Here is a 20,287-nt window from a genome sequence, read left to right on the forward strand (position 1 = left end):
GCCGAAAGACAGTCACCCAATGCTATTCTCTGAAAACGACCCTGGAGATAGCATCGGAACCACTGTAAAACAGTGCCTCCAACACCTATCTCACCAAGTCGGCCCAGAAGGATACCATGGTCAATGGTATCAAAAGCCGCTGAGATATCAAATAAGAACAACAGAGGTGCACTCCCCCTGTGCTTCTCCCGATAAAGGTCATCCATCAGGGCAACCAAGGCCGATTCAGTCCCATAACCAGGCCTGAACCCAGACTGGAATGGGTCAAGATAATCTGTTTCATCCAAGAGTACTTGCAGTTGCTGCGCCACAACCCTCTCAATCACCTTCCCTAAGAAGGGGGTATTTGCAACTGGTCAGTAGTTGTCACAAACCAATGGGTCCAGGGTGGGCTTTTTCAGGAGTGATCGGATCACCGCCTCTTTTTCAAGGCGGCTGGAACCACTCCCTCCCGCAATGATGCATTCACCACACCCTGGATCCACTCGGTCAGACCCCCTCGGCAAGCTTTAATAAGCCAAGAAGGGCAAGGATCGAGAGGACACATTGCTGGCCGCATCATCGCAGCACCTTGTCCACATCATCAACTGAAACCGTTCCCAAGAAGTTGCAGCAGACGCTGCACTGGACACCTCATTGGGGACTACAGTAGATGTGGATGGAGCATCAAGAGTGCTACGAAGGCGAGCAACTTTACCCTCAAAGTGCCTTGCAAACAATTCACAGTGGGCCTCTGAAGGGTCTAAGACTCCATTTCCTGGAGTTGATGTCAACAGACCCCTGGCAATACGGAAAAGCTCCACCGGACGGCTACTTGAGGATGCGATGAAGGCAGAGAAGTGGGACTTCTTCGCCGCCCTCACCACCACACAGTAGGCACAGTTATGATGTTTTACTCGTGCCCGATCAGCCTCACAGCATGTCTTTCACCACTTGCGCTCTAGCCGTTGTCCAACCTGTTTCTTTCCCCTTAGCTCACTGGTGTACCAAGGTGCAAGCCAGGCTCCACAGTGCTGGAGAGGGCGCACGGGGGCAACCGTGTTGAGAGCCCGATGCGCCTCGCTGTTCCACAGCGTAACAAGGGCTTCAACAGTGTCACCTGCTCTATCTACTGGGAACTCCCCAGGGCATTCAGGAATCCAGTGGATTCCATTAGACTCCGGGGGCAGACCATCCTAATTTGTCCACCACCCCTGCAGGGAAGGATCGGAGCCGTAAGTCTAAACTTCACCAGGAAGTGATCTGACCATGACAATGGGGTGACATCCACCCCCCCTATCTCCAGACCACCCTTTCCTTCATCTGGAGCAAAAACCAAGTTGAGGGTGTGCCCTGCCCTATGTGTTGGGTCAACAACAACTTGAGACAATCCCATGGTCGTCATTGAGACGATGAAGTCCTGAGCCGGAACACTAGAGGCAGCCTCAGTAAGGACATTGTAATCACCCAGCACTATCGTCCTGGGCTCCTCCAATGCCACAGCCGAGATGACTTCCACCAGCTCGGTCAGAGAAGCTGCCAGGTAGCAGGGTGGATGGTACACCAGCAGCAACCCTAGTTTACTGTCTCCTCGGCCCAACACCAGGTGCAGGGCCTCACAGCCAGCTCCAAGACAGAGTTTTGGTCCCAAAAACAAATTCCTATGTTCAGAATGTGCTCAGAGGCACTCTGTTCTTTAAATCTAAATATCTTGTGCTCCTAGCTGTGGTTGGTAGATCTAGGGGTTCTAGTAAATACAGAGTAGAAGTCTACACATTCCTGTACTACACAGCATAAAGGCCATCTTCCAGATCATCTTTCCCTACAGGTGAGCAGAGCTTGGAAAAGTTACTTTTTAAAACTACAACTCCCATCAGCCCCAGCCAGCATGGCCACTGGATTGGGCTGATGGGAGTTGTAGTTCAAAAAAGTAACTTTTCCAAGCTCTGCAGGCGAGTATACTCATCTCTGCTCCACCTCCCCTTCCTGAAGGCAAATATGCTAGCAAATATGCTGGTAGAGATACCAGGCAGCTGTGGAGCTAGTGGAAATAGCCAGTGCCCAGAGGTTCCAAACACTGGAGGCATATGCATTTTCTTGGCACTATAATATACTCAAGTGGTAAACCTGAATGTGGGAAATAAACTCCAGTGTGCACACAGTAGCTGAGGGAAAGAAAATCATGATGCATTTAGCTTTAGGCTGGATTCATTATAGCGCTGTGCAACAAAAGCTAGTATTTTCTTTACTAGCAGACATGGCACAATCTTGAACATTAAAGAGTTAAACACACCAATTTAAAATTATTTTCTTATAATTTAAACCATCACTATAGCAGCTCTGCTTTGGTGTACTGCACGAGGAGCTCACATCTATGTGACTGTAAAAAGATTGCCAATAGTTTGAAAACTTAAAGATTCAATATAACTAGATTCTCCCATATAAATTATCCTAAATTCAACTTAATTTTAAAGCAGTGAGCTAGTAATAATGGCATGACTTCACATAATAGCTCCTATTCAAGAAGAATGAGAGTTTGAGATTCTTCTCCTACACAACAAGTAGACAATTTTATCCACCAAATGTCTATCAACCTATGGATATTGAAAGCTTGGGGAATACAAGATAAAATCAACTCTAGTCCTACTGTCAAGCTATACTATCAACCAGGAAGCCTAACGGCGGCGGCGGCGGCGAGGCCTTCAGAGAGTGTGCATGGCGCCTTCAGCACATGTGGAGCTTTCCTTGGCCTTTCCTTAGGCCAGGCCTTTGCGTGCAGCGGCGGCGGCGGCGAGGCACGGCAGCGAGGCACGGCAGCGACCCTGGGAGTGGCACAGCAGGCACTCAGGCCAGGACATTTAAATTTGTTTTGTGAGCGGACTTCCGGGAAGGGTGACTTCGCTTGTGCCTGCTTTTGAGACGGGCTCCCACCTCAAAAGAAGCTTATTCAGATATAAATCAGTCAGAACATTTTTTTTTTGACTGATGAAATTTCTCCCGGGCAGGGAGAAACGTAGAGATCAACCTCAAAAGCCTGTTTTTGTTGGGAGGACTGGATTTCATTAATTTATGAGAAAAGGTCCAGCCAGCAATGCTGGACGGACTTCCGAACAAGCTCTATCTGATTAATGCGATACGTTTATCTTTTCTTCAAAGAGAAAATGGACTAACAGGCAAGCACCCTTCTTTCTATTATTTTTTTTACTTGGTTTAAATTGTTGCAGCAAAAAGAGATTTGTCAAATGAATCAGCTTTAAAGAAATTCTGGGTGAGCTATAACTCTTCTCTGTTATTCACGAAATTAACAGCTTATCTCTGTTTCTATTGCAAAAAGCTGTCCTGGAAGTGCATTCTAAAGATATAAACAGAAGAGGGATTTCTATTCCGAGGAACATTATATTGTCTGGGACTATTCTCTTTTTGGTCTATTTTATTTTGACGAATCTGCTTCTTCACGACGCCACTAACTGTTTTGATGCTGGGAACTAAATTTGTTTTGTATTCTTGAACATAGAGAGATAAGGCAGGCTGCTCTGTTTATACTGTGATGTCATCAAGCCTGAAATATTAACACAATTGTTGCTGAAATAAGAAGTGGTTCTTCTTTATTTTTGTTTTGTTTTGTTTTCGTGGTTTTAAAAATGGCAATCAAGAAAGTGGCTGAGAATCTGGAAGTAATTATGTTTCAGAAAATAATGGATGAGATTGAGATAACGAAACAAACCCTGCGACAGGGCAGTAAGGAGCTGAAAATTGAACTGAGCAAAATGACGCAGGAGCTTAAAGAAATAGGGGATCCTGTGAGAGAGGAGAATGAGATCAGAGATGAGAAAAGAAAAAATAAAGGGAAGATACAAGCCCTGGAGATTGGAACAAATGTGGAATTGGAAAAAGATCTGGAGTTTATGGATATTAGAAATAAAATCTACTGTTTGGAATTTAACGTTATCTCTGAAGAAATTAATGAAGATATTAGAGATAAAGTTATCAATGGCTTGGATAATCTTCTGGACTGGAATGACGTGATGGAGCTTGATATAGAGAAAATCTATGGAATTAACTGCAGCCATGTGACAATGGAAAAACTCTCAAGAGATGAGCCAGTGCATTTTGTAAAAAAGAAGAACAGAGATATGACTTTACAACAATATTTCAGCAACTTATTCAGAATTGATGGCAAGAAAATATTTGGGATAGAGGAAATTCCCATCAGACTCTTATTATATGACTATGGCTATGACAGCAAGATTATTATGGAATACTGATAATGGAAGATTGGACACTGAAATTACTGGACTTAACAGGACTATTGAAGATGGAAGATGGAATTAATATGGATAATGGAATAATGGCTATTGAAATTATTGGACCTAACAGATTTTGATGAGATGGATTAATCGATATGTTTATTTGGACTATGGTTATGACAATAAGATTATTATTATTATTAACGAGATGGATTAATCGACATGTTTATTAGGAGAAAAATTGATAGATATATTTCTTAAAGAATTGAAACCTCTCTTTGACTTTTTGTGGAAAGAATAAAGTAATGTTTATGAGATTTGATGATTAATTAAGATAACTACTGGAGGAAAGTGATTTTATAATATAATTTAAGAGACAGGATTGTTATATATTGTAGACCTATAACTGATTTGATCTGCGACAAATGGGAAGTCAACATTTTATTTTTTTGTTTAATCATTTTTGTTTTGTTTTGTTTTTTGTCTTTGAATGTTTTATGATTTTGTTTTGTATGTTTTATGAAAATTTGAATAAAAATTATTGTAAAAAAAAAAATTTGTTTTGTGAGCTCTTGCTGGGGGGGAGGCTAGCGCTAAGGGACGGTCAAGCTGGCCTCAGGCCCCCACCGCCGTTGTGAGGCCTCAAGGCTGCCAAGCCGGGAGCCTCGCAGCAGTTGCCAGCACTGGAAGGCCTCACAGCGCTGCGGCCCTTGCCGCGCCAAAAAGCCTCGCCGCCGCCAAAATTCAAAGGAGGGCGGGAAGCTGGTGGAGTGGCCTTAAATGGCCTTCAGCCGCCCCGCCTCCTTCCTGTGTGTCACGATGGCGCGCCGGCGCGCCGCGTGCACACACGCCCAGGCCTGGGCTTCGGCTGTGGCCGCAAACTTGCCCCTTTGCCCGGAAGTACCGGGCACGGAACGGGATTCATGAATTTAGGAAAATTAATAAATCCTGGAATAAATGGCAGAAAAAGCTCAAATATAGGTGAAATTTACTCACTTGGGTTTTGTTTTGGCATCTGTCACTTGCGGAATATAGATACCATCTTCAGAATGTTCAATGTCACCCATTTCATACATATAAGATGATGCAATTGCAAGGGTGGTTCCATCATTACTGAAGGCTAGAGATGCTATGCTGGTAGGATAGCGATGGAACCAATAGAGTCTCTTTTTCTTGAATGGATCCCAAATATTGATGAAGCCATCAGAACCACCTACAAAAGGATTTGCAAAGAGCCATAAGAGCAGAAACTAACATTACCAATATCTGTACAGTTAAGTATGTATAGAAAGTATAAGGAAACTTGTTATTTTCTCTGTAGGAAGTGCATAAAAATCAAGCACATGGTGCAGGATAAACAATAGGTTCTTAATTAAGGAGCCCTGGGCTCCTTTTGGGAGGAAGGCCAAGACATAAATTTAACAATAAATAAATAAATGCAGAAAGTTTTCAAATCCAACAGGTTACCAGGTTTACAAGCATGCAAACCAGCTACAAAGTAGAAACTATATTTTTAGCTTATATTTAAATTATACTTTTGAGAATGAAATGTTCTAAATATGTTAAAGGATTCACAGAACAACTGAAGCTTTTCACATGACTGCTTCACCAATATAACTGAAGAATTGGATCTTATCAACCAACACCATTACTAAGAATAATAGATTACCTGTAGCAAATGTGTTCTGAACATTGTGGAAAGAGACGGCATTGACTGGATAAATCTGTTCAACTGTATTCTTCAATCTGTGACATCTGAAAGTGTATTTCTTCTTCTGTACCTCCAAACTTGGATCCAAATACTCAACAGCAACAAAACCATGGATAGAGCTTAACACATAACCCTATAGGACAAAGAGAAAATCCTCACTTATTTCTATGACTGATCATATAGGGTTTTTTTCCCTTTATGAACAGCTCTGTATCCATAAAACATTTATAAGATGTGCACAACCATTCTACATCACATTTAACTAGTGAGAGACATAGGTCCACTCTGAATCCCAAAGATGCATGAACATGAAAGAAAGAACAAAAAGAGAGAGGAGATTCCCAAGGGAAATATAGATTATTTCCTTAGCAATGTTTCCTGATAAAGAACGTTGCATTCCAGTTCTGACATTAAGTGTTATCTGTGAAAACAGAGGACACACTAGTGCTTTTAGAAAGAACAGATCCCAAAAGATCTCTTTTGGATAGAAATAACATCTGACAAAGTTCACTTTCATTTAATGTCTCCTAGCTATCTTGCTATCTGACATGAAGAAGCCTTTTCCTTTACATTTTTCCCACCTCAAGAAGAGCAGAAAAAAGCTAAACATTACACTGAAACCCTGAAAAGGAATTATGAAACAAAGACTCTCTTGTTCTTATGTTAATTCTTTTTGTGGCTTTGATAGGTTTAGGAAAGAGACATGCCAAGCCCAGAAATAACTCCTAAGCAAGTAGGTTTTTTTAATTTAAATCCTGTAACAGTATTTCCCAGAACATTAATTTTCTTAGAGCCTAGCATTTATGCTAGTCTAGTGTTCCTGCATAATTCAGAGTTCTCTGTGATAATTTTAGAAACAAATATTAAAGTTGCTGTAGTTTCCAACCACATTAGCAGCTTCAAAACCTCCTAAGAAAAGTAGAGCAAATTTATCATTTGTCTTAGAGGTAGCAATAAAACTTGCAAGACTCAAAATAAACATTATGAACAAGTCAATCATAAATCTCATCTGATACAATGGAGACTATTTTTCCTACATTTACTGCAGCACAATTTAAATACCTGTTTGTTAGGGAATGCTCTGATGCAACGAGTTTGATATTTAAGACTTGATTCTCTTCTCTGTTGAACACAGCCCATGTTTCGTAAGTCCCATACCAAAACTCTCCGACCAGCTGTTCCCACTATCAGTCTGTCACCAGACACAGACAACGTATACACCTTGGAAAAAGTTATCAAGTATTATTACATTTTTCAGCTTTAATATTAGGATTTCTACTTTAACAGTGTAAAGGTAGCACCAAAAGATTGCCTGTTCCATTAATATGTACAATAACAGGCTTTTAAAAGTGAAAGACTATCAGACTTAACTGTCCATGAAACAGTAAAATGCATAACACATGGACTACACAAGACTCACCCACATCAAAATATCAAAGTCCTAAATATAAAATCTTCCTATAGATAAGAGTCTTAAGACACAGAGATGCATTTTTTCTTGTTATTTTTCCTTCTTCATATATATCCCTAGTGAAATTTATCCATTCTCGCTGACCATTGCTTTTCCAGCCACCACACAAACGTAAGTTTCTATCAAACAGTGTGCCTGCCAACTCATCTAACCCGAGCTTTCTCAAATCTTTCTTACCCATGGTTAGCACAAACCACTGCACATTCATTTCTAATCAGAGTTGCAGTTTGGAGCTGGCCATTACTAGCACACACATAAAAAAAAAAACAGAATAATGCTGCAACATAATTGTAAGGCTCTGAAAGGGAAAAGCAATTTTAAATTCTGAAAATAAATAAAATGCAGGGTGGGCAGGGTGAATTTGTCTGCAAGAAGTAAGAAGGGATGGGGGCAGAGTGCACAAGCCCATTAAACGACTCTCAGTCTCTTAACCATGGTTTATTGGTTACAAATAATTACATCTGTATCAGGATTACATAAAGTTTTTAAACAATAGTTTCAAAATTCAATAGCTGAATATTAGGCAGGCACCATCTCTGCTATCTTTTCAGCGCCTTTTGAAGCCTTTACTCTTTCAACAAGTCTTTTAATTTGAGACCTATCTGTTAGAATTGCTTGTTAATATGTTTTTAAATAATGTTTTAACCCTTTTTAAAGATGTTTTTAAAGCTTTTTAAAAATGTTTTTAACGTTGTTTTGTTTTAATCTATTTTAAGATCTGTTTTTATGATGTTTTAAAGTGTTTTTAGCGCTTCTGTTTGCACTGTACAACTTTTCAGTTGTACCACGGAATGCCAAGTTTGTATGCCAAGAACTATGACCAAAGCAATCAAGCTTTCCAAGATTTGTCGCCAACATTGTTCTTGCCTAATTTTCTTCTGGTTAATATAATCAATTGTTTTTCCTTTAGACAAGTGCAATTCAAGTTCTCTCCAGGTCTGATAGTTTTCTAAATGGTCAGTATTCCTAAAATTGCACAAACACGCTGTTACTCGAGTATAAAAAGGATACATAAAAAACAGAATACATAATTTTTTCATAAGACTTTATAATTAATTATATTCCATAGCACTGTTGTGGTATTTATCTTAAAATAAAAAATATAAATTGTCATTTGCATTTTTACAAGGGTTAAAAAAACTAACCTGTATAAAACTGTACCCCTCAAAGGTCAGTACTGTGCCCCTCTGAGGTCTGCGCTCTAGGCGCCTAGCTGGCCTAATGATAGCACCTGCCCTGCTTATAACAAATATGTATTCAGGAATATGCCCAAGTTACGTATCTGTTCCTTCAGAGAGAAAGCAATCCCATCTAGAGCAACAATTAGCCTGTCTTCTGGACACAAAATCACCTACCCAAAAAGCCTCTATCCTCCCTGGATAGGGTTGCCAGGTCTCCGGTTTTCTGCCGGAGACTCCGACAAAAGGGGGCCGTCTCCGGCCTCCGGCTATATTTCAATTTAAAAGGTGGATCTCCGGCTTTTTATTGGCCCCCTCAGCCACGCATGCGTGATTGACCACGCATATGTTGGGCTGCGGCTGGCCGACTTCCGCTCTTTACAATTTCAGGCAGGCAGGACTTGAGCAGCCGACACAGTGAGGGACTCCTCCAGCAGCAGCCCCTGCCCACTCCCGCCACCAGCCCACCACCCACAGAGAGAACATACAGGTGAGCCCGGGCGTGTGAGGGTGATCTGATGGCCCATGGGTGGGTGGAGGCGAGCGGTGGCAGTGGAGGCAGCGGAGGCTAGGCTGGGCCGGCCTGGCTCCGTCTTAGCCCCGGCCGGCCCGGAGCCAGTTCCCCTGGGGCTCAGGCTGCTGAAGTCTCTGGTTGGGGGGGGATCGCGGCCGCTGCCGTGGGTGGAGGCGAGTGGTGGCAGTGGAGCCCAGGCTGGGCCGGCTCCCTCTTAGCCCCGGCCAAGATGGGGCCCATGCGGCTTGCGGCCTGCCTGGCAGCCTCAGCGCAGGAGCCGTGGAGGGCAGGCCAGGGCGGCTCCTCCTCCTTAGTCCAGCCGGTTCTCCGGCTCCGGAAAGGACAGCCGGCTGCTTCACCCCTCCTGCTGTTGATGCTGCTGGGGGGGCCCATCGTGGCCGCTGCCGCCCAGCGGCGCCCACAGCAGGAGGGGTGAAGCCGGCGGCCGTCCTTTCCAGAGCAGAGGAACCGGCTCCGGGGCTAAAAAGGAGCTGGCCCGTCCTGCCCTCCACGGCTCCTGCTGAGGCTGACAAGCCGCGATGCCCATCTCCTAGCAACCGCTGCCGAGACAGGGCCGACGCGGCGGCCTGCAGGCTCAGCCTCAACAGGAGCCGTGGAGGGCAGGCCAGGGCGGCTCCTCCTCCTTAGTCCAGCCAGTTCTCCTGCTCCGAAAAGGATGGCCGGCCGCTTCACCCCTCCTGCTGTTGGCGCCGCTGGGGGGCCCATCGTGGCCGCTGCCGCCCAGCGGCGCCCACAGCAGGAGGGGTGAAGCCGGCGGCCGTCCTTTCCAGAGCAGAGGAACCGGCTCCGGGGCTAAAAAGGAGCCGGCCCGGCCTGCCCTCCACGGCTCCTGCTGAGGCTGACAAGCTGCGACGCCCATCTCCTAGCAACCGTTGCCGAGACAGGGCCGACACGGCGGCCTGCAGGCTCAGCCTCAGCAGGAGCCGTGGAGGGCAGGCCGGGCCGGATCCTCCTCCTTAGTCCAGCCGGTTCTCCCGCTCCGGAAACAATGCTTGTGAAACAATGTTTGTGAAACAATGCAGAGGAAGGGTGCAGGCAAGGAGCTCTTTAAAGGAGAGAGAGAGGGATTGAGGAAAGCAGTGAGGTATGGCACATGACATGAGATGCTGAATGTGGAGAACGTGCTCTCCTGGTGCCAGTTTTGCCTTTCTGTATTGTTGAGACCTTGGACAGGCCCCACTGTTAGGTTTCCCCACTTGGTAATCTGCAAGAACAGGGTAGCATCATCAGCCTATCTGGATGTTGGAAAATGTTGGAAAATTCAGGACAGAAAAAAGGAAGTACTTCTTCATATAGTGTCATGCATAGTTAAACTATGGAATTCACTATCACAAGATGTTCTGCTGCTGTGCTCAAGTTCTGCTTATGGATTTCCCATTGGCATCTGGTTGACCAGTGTAATGCTGGACTAGACTTTGTCTGATCCAGAAATGTACTTCTTATGTTCTTAAGATCCTGGTCAAGAGTGAGCACGGCACATCAAAAGTATAGCAGATTTAACTATGGCTGCATGCATTTTCAAAACAGAATTCTGAATTGCCAGAAATAACATAATCAAGTCAAAGTACTTTTGTGTGTGTGTGAATTTCACTGGCAAGTCAAGAAAAAAAAAGAATAACCATCAAATATTTAACAGGCTCAAATAAAAAATATGGAGAACAGTAAAAGAGAACACTGAGAAAAGTAGAGTTTAGTTCAATATTAATTAAAATATCCCACTGGCAATATCAGGAGAGTGACAAAACAAATTGCAGATTGTCCTTTTGGGAAAGTAGTGTGAAGAAAAGATTGTGTTCCTTTTTCTCCACATTAAATAACTGTGACAATTGATAAAATTGTTAATTTAGTCAGCTGTTAATTCACCAGCTCATGGATGCAAAAGGGACTGTAGTCTGCTGAACAACTCCTAGTTTGGGGAGCGCTGAGCGCTGATGTGCCTGTCCCTCCACATTTATCTTGCTGTATGTAGATAGCCGGGACGAGGACCAGAACATCCAGGAAGCACACACAGCAGGATCTTGGTAGGCATGCCTTTATGGAATCATATGGCTTCATTTATGGAATCAATCCATGTCTTGTTTGGCCTTCCTCTTTTTCTACTCCCTGCTATTTTCCCAAGCATTATAAAAGATTATTCTTATTTCGTATAATCTTTTATAAGATGTTTCATCTTGATGCAATTTAAAACCATTCAATTGCTTCAGCAGGCAAAGCAGTCATTAAGTGGTCTGCCAAGACCCTCAGTAATGCTCAAGTAGTGGTGGTGGTGAGTTTGCAAATCCCTGGTCTATCGCCTTGCTTTCTGGTTGTGAACTTACAGGATGCATTTGACTGGCCAGGGTTGGGTGCTGGGTTTGAAGAACATAAGGAGAGCCCTGCTGGATCAGCCAAAGGTCCATTTAGTCCAGCGTTTTGTTTGCACAGTGACCACCTAGATGCCTGTGGGAAGCCCACAAGCAGTGCTGTCCCCACTTGTGATTCCCAGCAAATGGTACACAGAGCCATATAGCTTGTGATATGAAGGGCCTTTACTCTGATCCAGCAGGGCTCCTCCAGCAGCTTTGTGGCATACTCCTACAGGTCTACAAGAAAGTTTGGGTTCTACAAAATAAGTTAATTAATGCAAATTATTGTGTGATGTAGCAGTTTAATAGTGAATTAAATGTGTGGTGTGAATGTGGCCTGAGTTTTAGCAAGTGGAGGAAAGCTGAATGACCCAGAGGAAGCCAAGGTTCTGATGGAACGCCTCTCCCGATATGAACCTACCCGTACACTGTGCTCCACATCGAAGACCCTCCTCCGGGTGCCTACTCAGAGGGAAGCTCGGAGGATGACAACGAGAAAAAGGGCCTTCTAAGTGGTGGGCCCCGAATTATGGAACGATCTTCCTGATGAGGTACGCCTGGCGCCAGCACTACTATCTTTTTAGCGCCAGGTTAAAACCTTCCTCTTCTTCCAGGCATTTTTGCATTTCAGCATTTTAGTATGTGTTTTAAAATGTTTTATTAATCTTGAAATTTTTCTGTTATGTTTTAAATTGTTTAATTATGTGTTTTAATTGTATACTGAAGTTTTAGTTGGCTGTGAACCGCCCAGGTAGCTTTGGCTATGGGGCGGTATATAAATCTAATAAATAAATAAGTAAAGGTTGGTTGATTTAGTCCCTACTTCCCAGATAACAACTTTCGCCGTTCTCTTAACATTTCAGCATTTCAGAGATAAATGTCTAAAACCAGCTGCAATTTCATTGCTTCAGTGGGTCTCTACTCTAGTTGGGACTAGCAATTGGATTATGATTAGCAGATTGATTGGTGATGTAACCTGCCTTTGTTCTCTTAAAGATAGTGTTTGTTAATAAAAAAATTGTTTGTAACCTGGTGCTATTGGTTTTATTTCTGTCACATTTTTACCTTTACCTTAATACTAGAGGTAATTGTATAATTGTATAATTGTGATTGCCAACTGCTTGCCTAGAATGCCCTCCCTTGTCCTTAACATGGCTGCAACCGTATCTACTCAGAAGTAAGTCCTATTTAGTTCAGATCTTGTAAGTTCAGGTCTGTGGCTTCCTTGATGTACTCAATCCATCTCTTCTTTGGCCTTCCTCTTTTTCTACTCCCTTCTGTTTTTCCCAGCATTCTTGTCTTTTCTAGTGAATCATGTCTTGTCATGATGTGTCCAAAGTATGATAACCTCAGTTTCATCATTTTAGCTTCTAGTGATAGTTCTGGTTTAATTTGTTCGGACACCCAATTATTTGTCTGTTTTGCCTAGAATGTCCTCCCTTGTCCTTAACATGGCTGCAACCGTATCTACTCAGAAGTAAGTCCTATTGAGTTCTATGGGGCTTAGTTCCTTAATAAGCATGTTTACAGTTGCTGCCTTCAGGGGCATCTATCTGTGCTCCCATCTAACATCTCTGCAACACTAAACTCCTTTCTTCCAATAATGGCCAAGTCTGAGGGCACGTAAACCCTTCTTGCCAGAAGCAAGTAAACTAGAAGGCATCAGAACTGCACCTCCCAAGAAATGTCCCTAATGTCCTAGTAAGAGTTCTACCCAGAAGTTGAAGGATTACACTGACCCTTTGGTATGTGTTGCTGTGGTTGGTATGGTATTGCATTTAGGGAAGCATCACTGTCTTTTTTCATTTTCTGTTTGCATTTCATGTACCTTTGACCCTCCTCCCTTAAATCCATAGAAGCAACAACAGTGGTTCCATGTGGTCAACTAAACCCCTAAAACCCATTGATGATGTGCCTTGTTGGTTGCATGATGGTTTGTTTTTTGCCCACTAATGGTAAAAGAGAATTCACATATTTGAAAGTGTGGCTGCAGTTGTTGTTCCCAAGCTGCTGCCTGTGAAGGTAGACCAAACCATGGGTGTTTTCTCTCTGTCAATTATTACTCACTGGAATTGGATTGGCTGTCCAAGTGAGTTTATAGCACCCCACAGAGTAGACAGAAAGGGTAGAGAATCTTCTTTCTCTTACACATTTCTCAGACCTCTTTCTGAAGTGAAGGGTCAAATCTGTAAAGAAGTTTGGAGCAGCCACATTAAAAGATAAGGCCAGGGCATTCCATGCAGGGGGTTGTCAACCCTGCTTGGATATGGATGTCTTTGCAGAGGATCCCTAGTCAAGCATTACTAACAGCACAATCCAAACTATATCTACTCAGAAGTAAGTCCTGTTGAGTTCTATGGGGTTTAGTTCCTTAATAAGCATGTTTATAGTTGCTGCCTTCAGGAGCATCCATCTGTGCTCCAACACTAAGCTCCTTTCTTTCTATAATGGCCTGGCCTGAGGGCACGTAAACCCTTCTTGCCAGAAGCAAGGAAGCTAGATTAAATGTTCCCTAAAGGTGTTGAACTGTGACCTGGGAGACCAGGGTTCGAATCCCCACCCAGCCATGAAGCTCCCTGGGTGACCTTGGGCCAGTCACTGCCTCTCAGACTCAGAGGAAGGCGATAGTAAACCACCTCTGTCTGAATACTGCTTACCATGAAGACCCTATCTGGGACCAACTTGAAGGCTGTCCATTTCCATTTTGCATCACCCTAAGCTTGTGAGAAAGAATGACCTTGTCACTTCAGATGGACCTAGGAACACCCTATTTTAGGTAAGATTTCTATTTTAATCTCCAGAGAATTTTTTTTGAATGGCATGCTCCAAGCAACTGTGGTTGATACAATGTATCATGCTTAATGACGTCACTAGGGCCCGCCCCATGATGTCACCAGGGCCCACCCCGTGACGTCACCAGGGCCCGCCCCGTGACATCACCAGGGCCCGCCCCGTGATGTCACCAGGGCCCGCCCCCATTTTCTCAGGTTTTTGGATGGCTCCGACCTGGCAACACTATCCCTGGATTCAGTTTATGCAACTCAAGCAACTTTGCATTCCTCAGAAGGGCATTAAGAGGAGCCCTAGAGGGTCAGATCAAGATGTGCATGGGTCCAACTAGCACAGTTTCCTGCTTCCAATGGCGGGCAAACAATTGCTTCAAGGAAGTCAACAAACACGGCATGAAGGCAAGAACCCCTCTGCAGTTGCTTGCCTCTTATCAACTAGAACTCAGGGCAGACTGCACCTAAGGTTGGAGCCCACATTTAGCCATCTTTGATAAACAAATTCACATAGAAGGAAAAGTCCAATCCCCGTTTAAAGACATTTTTGTTAGGGGCCACCTGTGGCAATGAATTCCTTAGATTAATATAATGCATTATGTGAAGACATACTCTTGTCTGTCTTGAACATCTTCTTCCGGTGAGGCTGTCAATGTGCTGAACCGGTGCCTGGCTGCAACAATGGACTGGATGAGGGCTAATAAACTGAGGCTCAATCCAGACAAGACTGAGATGCTGTTAGTGGGTGGTTCTTCTGACCAGATGGTGGATGTCCAACCTGTTCTGGATGGGGTTGCACTCCCCCTGAAGGAGCAGGTTCGTAGCTTGGGGGTTCTCCTAGAACCATCTCTGTCACTTGAGGCTCAGGTAGCCTCGGTGGCACCGAGTGCCTTCTACCAGCTTCGGTTGGTGGCCCAACTATGTCTCTATCTGGACAGGGATAACCTGGCTTCAGTTATCCATGCTCTGGTAGCCTCCAAATTAGATTACTCCAATGCACTCTACATGGGGCTGCCTTTGAAGACGGTTCAGAAACTGCAGCTTGTGCAAAATGCAGTGGCCAGATTGGTAACAGGGACCAGACAGTCCAAACATATAAAACCAATTCTGGCCCGCTTGCATTGGCTGCCAGTATGTTTCCGAGCTCAATTCAAGGTGCTGGTTTTGACCTATAAAGCCTTACACGGCTTGGGACCACAATACCTGATGGAACGCCTCTCCCAATACAAACCCACCCGTACACTATGTTCAAGATCAAAGGCCCTCCTCCGGGTGCCTGCTCCAAGGGAAGCTCGGAGGGTGGCAACAGGGGAGAGGGCCTTCTCAGTGGTGGCCCCCAAATGATGGAATGATTGTTTTGACGAGGTGCGCCTGGCGCCAACACTGTTATCTTTTTGGCGCCAGGTCAAGACTTTCCTCTTCTCCCAGGCATTTTAGCATGTGTTTTTAAATTGTTTTTATATTGTTTTGAATTTTAAAATTGTGTTTTAAATTGTTTTTAAAATATTTTTAAATTGTGTATTTGTTTTAATGTTTTTGATTGCTGTAAACTGCCCCGAGAGCTTTGGCTATAGGGCGGTATACAAGTACAATAAATAAATAAATAAATTCCTTAGATTAATATAATGCATTATGTGAAGAAATACTCTTGTCTGTCCAGAACCGTCTGCCAGTCAATAGGTATAGAGCAGTATATTATACAACATTGTTGGCAGGCTGGCTACAAGCCTGTAAACCTGAGAGACGCTCCACCCCAACACAGCCTACATGATTTTTAAAATGGCTTCAGTTTGGTTCACTTTGCAACGAGGCTGGAGACCTCTCATCTGAGGATGTTGCCAATCATATGCACAGGACATTGCCTTTGGCAATCAAATCAATGCAATCCCAAAAGCAATTGTAAAAGTTTGGCCCTCAGGAGAAGATCCCATTGTTCAAATCTGTATCTTACCAAACTAGTTAAAAAGTGGATGCCACCACCTGTCTTCACAAAAGCCCATTACCCTGACTCATAATAGGTATGGAAATTAAGGAAGGACCTGAAATGGCCTTCTGAATCACTTAGCCAGCCAGAACCCAGGGGTCTGACTCCCCTGCTTTTCCTTCACTCTCTTGGACCCTTGAAACAGAGGCCCCCACTAGCTGAAGCTGCCTCAGAAGACCTTTTCAGGTCTCCACTACTCTTCCAGCTTTCCCATGGACTTCTGCTAGCCAAAGTAGAGATCCAGAAGCCCTCGGGTGAGGAGCCTGCCTGCTTCATTTGCTGTTTCCCTGCCTGACCCAGGAGTCTCAATGTGCTCCAGTTGTACTTCCAGATTTCTCCCCAAGGCTAGGAAAAGTAGAATCATAGAGTTGGAAGGGGCCTTGTAGGCCACCGATTCCAACCCCCTGCTCACAGCAGGAAATCCACAGCTAGAGCATCTCCCACAGATAGCTGTCCAGCCTCTGCTTGAAGACATCCAGCGAAGGGGATCCCACCACCTCCCTAGGCAGTCGGTTCCACTGCCGAACTGCCCTTACTGTTAAGAAGTTCCTTCTAATGTCCAATCTGAATCTACGCTCCTGCAACTTAAAACCATTAGACCTAGTCCTACCTTCTGGAGCAGCAGAGAACAAATCTGTACCCTCCTCTATGTGACAGCCCTTCAGGTACTTAAAGAGTGTAATCATGACACCCCTCAACCTTCTCTTCACCAGACTGAACATGCCAAGTTCCTTCAACCTTTCCTCATAAGACTTGTTCTCCATACCGGCTATCATCCTCGTCGCCCTCTTCTGAACCCGCTCTAGCTTGTCTATATCTTTCTTAAAATGAGGCGCCCAGAACTGAATGCAGTATTCCAGATGAGGCCTGACTAATGCAGAATACAGTGGGACTATTACTTCCCTCGACCTAGAAACTATAGCTCTGTTTATGCAGCCCAAAACCGTGTTTGCCTTTTTTGCCGCAGCATCACACTGCTGGGTCATGTTCAACTTGTGATCCACTACAATTCCAAGGTCCTTCTCACACGCACTACTGCTAAGCCGGGTATTTCCCATCCTGTACCCGTGCATTTTGTTTTTGTGGCCTAAATGCAGAATCCTGCATTTGTCTTTATTGAATGTCATTTTATTAATTTCAACCCAATTTTCTAGTCTATCCAGGTCCCTTTGGATTTTATTCCTGTCTTCCATTGTGTTAGCTATCCCTCCCAGTTTCATATCATCCGCAAACTTCATAAAACTTCCCTCCACCCCATCATCTAAGTCATTGATAAAAATGTTGAAGAGTATCGGCCCCAGGACAGAACCCTGTGGCACTCCACTCGAAACCTCCTTCCAGTCCGAAGCAAAGCCACCGACGACCACTCTTTGAGTACGGTTTTCCAACCAGTTGTGAATCCACCTGACAGTATTTCCATGTAGTCCACATTTGAACAGTTTGCTAATCAAAAGGTCGTAGGGGACTTTGTCAAACGCTTTGCTGAAATCTAGATAGATGACATCTACAGCATTTCCACCATCTACTAAGCTAGTGACCCGGTCAAAAAAAGAGATGAGATTAGTTTGACAGGATTTTTTCTTGACAAACCCATGCTGGCTCCTACTAATCACAGCATTGTCATCTAGATAGTTGCCAAGTATATCTTGCTCTCTCTGTCCTGTCTTCTGGAGGTCCTTTCCCTAAAAGCTGTAGCCTCCACATCTGCTCCCTCTGCCTGTCTTTGACTGTGTGTGTGTGACTGTGTTTCAGAAGTCATACTTTGGTCCTCCCTGCCCAGCTGCGCATGACTGAGGCCCAGTTGCGCTGATCTCAATCTCCTCTTATGCCTTGGGTGCTTGCTCCTTCGCACATGTGCACACACGTGTGTGTGGAGTTTAGTTATGTCACAAATATTGTTACTGAGCTATCCCCACTGATGTCAATAGATATGTATTGGTACTGAGGTATTCCCCACTGAAGTGTTAAATGCATATGTTTTGATCCTGTGTGCATATGTTCAATAAATATCTCCATGTTTAAGATCTGTGTGAGTGTAAATTACTGGGTAAATCTGCAAAGATACACTACTGCCAATGTCTAAAGATCCTGGTTCACAAGACTCCTAGAATGTGTGAATGTGAAACACGTGTCTACACAGGAGGTTTGCTAACAATATGAGGAGAGAATTTAATAATCTTCTCATCATACAGTGGGGTTAGGGACCCTGAATCCCACCCACCCATCCTGTGAAGATCTCATTTCAGCTATGGAATTTTACCAGGCAATGCTTGTGGCCTTTAAGTATATCTTCAGAACTATAGGGTCCAGAACAGGCTTCCCCATCCTGGTGCCCTGCAGATGTGTTAGACATCTGGGGTTGATGGGAGTTGGAGTTCAAAATATCTGCAGGGCACCAGGATAGAAAAGGGTACTTAAAATGTTTCCAATATGATAGAAAGCGAACCAAGTCTGAGATTCTTAGGAAGTTGAACCTCTATGCCCAATGCCACCTTCTGCACTCTTGCAAAACTGCAACCCTCTCATAGTATTACCTCACCGTGCAGCCCACTTCCATCTACCTGGACTGGGCCTCAGGATCTCTTTACCCTTTTCAAAATGTGTGGGTCCATCATGTGCACCTTGCAGCAACACTGGCGGTGCAAAGAGGCAGATTTCGAGCCACACACAGAGCCCTATTTATGTGCTACAAGGATTGGTACAATGGGCCAACTGAGGTGGGGGGAGAGGCCCTTCATGTGATGTAGAACCCAGGTATTATTATTGTTATTATTGTTATTGTTGTTGTTGTTGTTGTTGTTATTATTATTATTATTATTATTATTTCTACCCCACCTTTTGGCCAAAGGCCCTCAAGGCAGCTTACAAAAAAAATAGGCACAAGCATAAAAATACATCAATGAAGGCAATACAATTTACAAAAATTAAATAACAAATAACATTATTTTTTAAAAACCAGCAAAGGCACCAGTGAAATAAGTCTCTCCCTGTCCTAGGCAAATCGCAAAGTGTAATCTTTTGCTGGGACTCCATGCCACAGATGTAGTAGGCAAAGGCTTGCTGTTTTTCTAAGACTTCATTGAGGATGTTTTTCATCTGGGCCCTAAGCATGGGATGAGCAGAGGTGTCCTTCAGCCCAATAAATAACTAAGGACTGGGTGTATTCAGGCCTCAGAGAGGAACTGGGGTGCACCACAGCCAGGCAGAGCAAAAGCCCCAACCAGGCCCCTCCCTCGTATAGTACTTGGACCAGGCCAACCTTCTGATCACGTAAGCCCAGCTCAAGTTGCCTGACTCCAGCCCCAGCACAGATCTTAGGCTGGAAGGTGCCTATTCCACTCCAGATTTGGGTATAGCCACTCTCTCTTTGGTTGCTGGTCTGGAACAGCCCATCCATGGCAACATCAGAGGTGAAGAAAGAAGGCAGCCTTGCTCATTCACCAACCACGCTCACGTTCCCGCCTGCCAAGTTCTCTACTGAATTCTCATCTCATTTTTTGACCTACTTAATGGCAAGACTGCAAGGGCTTTAATGATTTAGAAGCCTCCAGCTAATAGCTTTCCAAGGTAGGCTGAGGTGTTATATAATACTGTAGTTATCTGCCACAGAATGGCACCTACAAGGAAGGAGCTGAGCACCCACTGGATTGACTGGTTGCTTGTCTGGAACAGGCTTAGTTTACAGATGGCCAACTCCCACGTAGGCAGAGATGTCATTTCTTGCATATCATCACAGAGTGACCCTCTTCCCTCCCCCCCATGTGCACATGCATGCACACACACACACACAAGCACACATGCACGAATAGCATACAAATGGGGGGGAAATTCCAGGAGGTTTGAAGGCATGGGAAGACAGTCCTCTCCCATTTGGAGGCGAGCGTTAAGAAGGGAATGACTCTTCAAGGACTGAAATTCTAGCAAGTCTGAGAGAGAGATTTATTTATCTTTCTGACTGATAATGAGAGAGGCCCGGCAAAGAATTATTTATTAATCCCATTTATATCCCACCTTTCCTCCAAGGAGCTCAAGGTGCCGTGCATGTTTTTCTTCC

At 44.2% G+C, this 20,287-nt stretch overlaps 1 protein-coding gene across 2 annotated transcripts in view; it reads right to left on the reverse strand.

The window, feature by feature from the left end:
- The window catches only part of LOC133384274 (mitotic checkpoint protein BUB3-like), a 44,862-nt gene that overhangs the window by 18,860 nt on the left and 5,715 nt on the right, over positions 1–20,287 (reverse strand). For both annotated transcript variants that reach the window (XM_061626192.1, XM_061626193.1), the window contains exons 2-4: positions 7,000–7,158; positions 5,896–6,070; positions 5,223–5,439 (exon numbers count right to left, since the gene is read on the reverse strand). In XM_061626192.1, the coding sequence (XP_061482176.1) occupies positions 5,223–5,439; positions 5,896–6,070; positions 7,000–7,077 (470 nt within the window). In that variant the 5' untranslated portion in view covers positions 7,078–7,158. The remainder of the gene's footprint in view (positions 1–5,222; positions 5,440–5,895; positions 6,071–6,999; positions 7,159–20,287) is intronic.

Source organism: Rhineura floridana, chromosome 4 (genome assembly GCF_030035675.1).
Source record: "Rhineura floridana isolate rRhiFlo1 chromosome 4, rRhiFlo1.hap2, whole genome shotgun sequence".
NCBI classification, from domain to species: Eukaryota; Metazoa; Chordata; class Lepidosauria; order Squamata; family Rhineuridae; genus Rhineura; species Rhineura floridana.